This window comes from Tupaia chinensis, unplaced genomic scaffold (assembly GCF_000334495.1).
Source record: "Tupaia chinensis unplaced genomic scaffold, TupChi_1.0 Scaffold147500_1, whole genome shotgun sequence".
Taxonomy (NCBI): domain Eukaryota; kingdom Metazoa; phylum Chordata; class Mammalia; order Scandentia; family Tupaiidae; genus Tupaia; species Tupaia belangeri.
In genome coordinates, this window is record NW_006207351.1 from 1,112,456 (window position 1) to 1,117,189 (window position 4,734).

Below are 4,734 nucleotides of genomic sequence, written 5' to 3' on the forward strand. Positions count from 1 at the left end.
GGCCGGGTGGCTGCGGTTTCCTGCCACTGGGGGCTGTGGCCTGCTTCGGCCTCATGGCCTGTGGGGGCTTGGCGGGCTTCTTTGTGCCTGGAGTCTCTGGGGGAGGCAGAGGGGAGGTTTCCACGCATCCTGGCCTGGGCGCCGCCGGGCCCTGGGGCAGCTATGTACCTCTGGACCATGGGGGGCCCGCCTTGTCCTTGGCCTCTGTGCCTACAGGAAGTGGAAGAGGGGGTCCCAGATGGAACCGAGCCCGAGCAGGACTCGCCGCCTCCCGCCCAGAAGGCAGTGCTCGGAGCGCTGAGAGTCTCAGCCACTCTAGGGAACGCCGCAGCCCAGCGGGACATCACACTACAGTCCCTGGGCGGGCAGGCCACGAAGGGCTGGACGCCAGCCGCCCCCCACCCCGGGTCTCTGTGGATCCCTGCCAAGCCAGCCGGGACCCCCACTTCTGCTACCTTTGTCCACGCTGCTCTCCAAGGGAGCCTCGGGCACCTCCTTGGCCTTTCTGAGAGCCAAGCGCTTCTCCTGTTCTTCGAACCACTCCTTGGGTGACAGCTTGTACAGGAACTCCTGGTAGACCTTGTAGTGCTCCAGAGTGTCCTCAAATTTGGAGATATCACTGGTGGGGGGACGAGGTGGTCAGGCGTGGCCATGGCAAGGCCCCAGCCAGGCCCGTCCCTCCCCTCTGGCTCCCCGGGTGCCCTTGCGCTCCTGGAGGGACCCACATCACAGCTCTCCTGGACTGCATGGTCCCTCCACCCTGGGCACCGTCTGCCCCCTCCCAGGCTCCCGATGGCGTGGCCGTGGGGACATCACGGAGTCTCAGTCCCCATGTGTGAGCGGACAACAGCCTCCCACTGGCCGAGTCCCTGGGAGGTTAGGTGGCTGGGCTCCCCGTGGCCATGGGTGGCTGCAGGGCTGGGGTCTGGTGCAGGGCAGCCTGCTGGCCTGGCCCCTGCCCTCACCTCTTGATATTCATGATCTGGGAAGAGAGGTCCCGGATCTCGATGATCTTCTCCACCTTGGCTTTGGTCTCCTTCTCAGCCCTGGGGTGCCCGGGTGGGCAGGGGTCAGAGATGAGGAAAGAGAGGCAGTGCTCTGGGCCTGCTTCAGGCACTCCAGGGGCTGGCACGGCCTGGCTGGGGCAGGGGCAGTCTGGACTGGCTAGGGGTGGGGGTGCTCAGGGTCTGGGCTTAGGCCAGGCCAGGGCACAGCACAGAGGCCCCGGGGACGCGGGCCGGTGGCAGGGTGGGGCAGGCCGGGGCTTGGCACAGAGGCCCCGGGGATGCGGGCCGGTGGCTCACACTCGCATGGCCTGCACGGAGCTGCGGTCGTTCTCCCGGAGAAACTCGTCGAACAGGGCAGCATCCCTCTCCAGCGCCTTCTCAGCCCGCTCCAGCTTGGCCTCTTCCTGGCTGGCCAGCATTTCCAGCCTCTGGATCTCATTCCGCTTCATGTCCAGGGCATGCTGAGGGCCAGCAGCGTGGGGTCACGCCCTGCAGCCGGACCCTGGGCGGCCCTGGCACCGGCATGGCCAGGCCTACCTGGATGAGGAACATCTGGCGCTTCTGGTCAACGTAGCTCCGTGTGCTGTCAGACCTCACCTTCTTGTCTGCAACCAGAGGCACGTGAGTGGGCGCAGACAGGCCCACCTTGCCAGGGACGGCCGTGGCGGCCAGCTCCCGGGCAGCACCTGTGGCAATGCCCAGGCCAGTGGCGGCAGCGAGGCGCCGCTTTCTTGTCCTCTGTCTGCAGCAGAGGGAGGGAAGGTGCCCAGAGTGGAGCGGATTCCCCACCCTCTGACCTGCGGCTCTCGCAGTAGCACCCTTCCTGCTTAGAATGAGGCCTTGGACGCCCTACCCTGGATATTTCACCCGCTGGACTGGATGGAGGACCACCTAGCTAGGATCTGAATGGGGGAGGAGAGGGAATGAGGTGCCCTAGACCCTTGGAGTTTCGCTGGCGCAGCTGCTAAGGCCACACTGCCAAGGTTGAACGCAGGCAGGAGGAACTGGAGGTGGGCTCCTGAGTATCTGCTCAGGAGGGTGAACAGGGGCAGCGCGGACAGGGCCAGGGGCTGCGGGGCTCTCCCTGGGTGCCCTGACGTCGGCGAGGACCTTGCAACCACGTGGTTCTCTAGCCTCACCCTCCCAACCCTCCCTCCACAGGAGGGGCTGGGTGGCTGGTGTGTATTGTGTTCTGTGACCCCAGAGGCTCCCAGAAGCCTGGCTAGGCCTGGGGAAGCCTCAGAGATGTCCCTGCCCCTCTAGAAGACTCAACTCCTTGCTGGGAATGAGGCAGGCCAACAGGAGTCGCTGTGCACAGCCTCTCTCTGGCCTTAGGAACGGAATGGGGAGCAGAATCGGACACCTGCAGGGCTGTTCCCTGGTGCTGCTGGGCCACGTGCAACACATCCGGCTAGCAGCACCAGCAGATGGCGTAATGGTTGCGTCACTGGACTCCCACCTAGTCAGCCACGGTTAGAGTCCCAGACCCGGTGGCTTAAAACTCACGTCTGGTGTGCGTGCGTGCATGTGTGCCCAAGGTCCCAGGAGGAGAATGGAGAAGGGATTGTGGTGTGGCCATCCCCCCGGGGGCTCATTCTCTCTTTCTGTCTCTCCGGCAAGCACACACCCACCCTATAGCAAAAATATCTGAAAAAGCCAACGTCTGGCTAGCTCGGGGTTCCGCACAGAGCAGGCTGGCCCTTTGTGTTTTACAGTCCTATGGGGAGAACCTGCCACCCGCTGCACTCAGTCTCGGTCCTGGCGCCTCTCTGCAGACTTTGTGTACTGGACACGTGTTCAAGATCTCCTCCTGGCCGGCACCTGGCAGGGAGGTAAAGGTGCTAGGTCCCAGACCCAGGGGCTTGCCAATCACACTGGGGCTAGCAGATGGCGTAATGGTTATGTTGCTGGGCTTCCACGTAGTCGACTGCAGTTCTAGTCCGAGACCAGCGGCTAAAACTCACACTGGGCACGTGCGTGTGCCCCAAATCCCAAGAGAATGGAGGAGAAGAGACTGTGGCGTGGCCATCTCCATGCGGGGGATTTTTCCCTTTCCCTCTCTGTCTCGCTCTCCCTCCCTTTCTCACTCCCTCACACGCTGTGTAGTAAACTAAAAATAAATAAGACCCCCACAGCGCAGGTGCCTGCACACCCACCCTCCCCAGGCTTCTTGCTGTGGTCAGTGTGTGCTGCTGCCATCTGGGAGAGGGGGCGGAGCTTAAAGGGGTCAAGTGACTCGGCCTTGGCCCTCGGGGTTAAAGGCCATGGTCCGAACCAGGAGCACTAGAGGGATGCTCTCGACCACTCAGCTAGATGGCCTGTGTCCACACGTCACACCTGCGTCCTCAGCACGCAGCACACCAGGCAGCTGGTGCCGGAGCGACCCCTGCGGTAGAAGCACACGGGAGGCGCCTGTCCCCACCCCAGGTCCAAGCCCTTGAGACTCCTGTGCATGTGCCCGAGGCAGGCCCCTGAGGCTGCCGGTCATGTGAGGGCCCTGCTGGGGGCGCCGTGCTCTCTTAGGCAGAAAGAAAGAAGCTAAAGGAGGAAAGAACACGCCCGGCATCGCGGACCCGGATTCGGGTGCCCTCGGCAGAGCTGGTCCCGGGGTTCCAGCCGTGGGACGGCGGGTAGGAGGCGGGCACAGGGACAACTACCCTCTCCAAGCATGTCCCTTCCACGCTGGCAGCAGCACAGTGGCCCAAGGCCCACCAGAGAATAGGGACTGGGCATGGCCGCACAGGCTGTGGGCGGGGGCGGCACCTCTGGTCACGGTGAGCTTCCAGGCCGTGTTGTCATGGAAGGCACGCAGCCGCTCGGCCTCGGCCAACAGCTCCTGGTCCTGGGCCTCATCCTCCAGCTTCAGCTCTCTCCGCAGGTTGGTATGCTTGGTGGACACCCTGGAGGAGGAGGTCATCTTCTCGTGCACACGCATGTTCTTCTTCTGCTCACGTTCCTGAGGTATCAGGCTGGTCAGAGGACCCCGGCTTCTCTCCCCTGCTGCCCCACCATGCCTGGGTCCCGCGTGTCCCTGTGCACCACCCTCCTGGGACCGTGTGCGGGCTGTGGGTCGTGCGGCAGGTGGGGCCATGTGCGCACAGGTGCTGGTTAGACAAGCAGCGCAGACAGCTCTGCACGGCACACGTGCACGAGAGGGCATGTCCTTTGACCAAGCGCCTCCCTCCCCGAGTGGGCCATAACCTCCTAAACACGAGCGACACGTTCAGAGAAACACTCTGTGTCTCCAAGACACACGCAGCACCGAGTCCCACCTGTAAGCTCCGTGGTCGGTGTGGGCTGGGGGGCTGCCCCGACCCAGGTCACTCCCAGGCCTCCCTTGGGAGACGGGCTGCCCGCGGCGGAATCTCAGCCTGAGCACCGTGGCCCCTCCTGCGCTGCACCCTGGCAGCTCCCACGCCCCCTGCCCGTGTCCCCCCCAGACCCTTCACGGGGTCTTCGGCCCTTCCCTGGGCCTCTGGGGCCTCTGCTGTTTCTCTGGGACCTACCACTTGGTCAGCGTCAGGGGCTGTGAGGGAAGGGTGCTCTCAAAAGGCTCTGGGAACTGCTATCAGGCAGGGTGAGGGGCCGTGCCGGGGCTGAGCTGGGCCGTGCCGGGGGTTGAGCTGGGCCGTGCCGGGGGCTGAGCTGGGCCGTGCCGGGGTGTGAGCTGGGCCGTGCTGGGGTGGGGGGTGAGCTGGGCCATGCTGGCAGGTCACATGCCCTGTCC

General features: G+C 64.4%; 1 protein-coding gene across 1 annotated transcript in view; it reads right to left on the reverse strand.

The window, feature by feature from the left end:
• CFAP100 (cilia and flagella associated protein 100) overlaps positions 1–4,734 on the reverse strand; it is a 23,160-nt gene that overhangs the window by 11,627 nt on the left and 6,799 nt on the right. The window contains exons 5-11 of the mRNA XM_014584681.2: positions 3,771–3,963; positions 1,545–1,612; positions 1,305–1,468; positions 966–1,046; positions 456–619; positions 169–210; positions 4–96 (exon numbers count right to left, since the gene is read on the reverse strand). Of these exons, the coding sequence (XP_014440167.1) occupies positions 4–96; positions 169–210; positions 456–619; positions 966–1,046; positions 1,305–1,468; positions 1,545–1,612; positions 3,771–3,963 (805 nt within the window). The remainder of the gene's footprint in view (positions 1–3; positions 97–168; positions 211–455; positions 620–965; positions 1,047–1,304; positions 1,469–1,544; positions 1,613–3,770; positions 3,964–4,734) is intronic.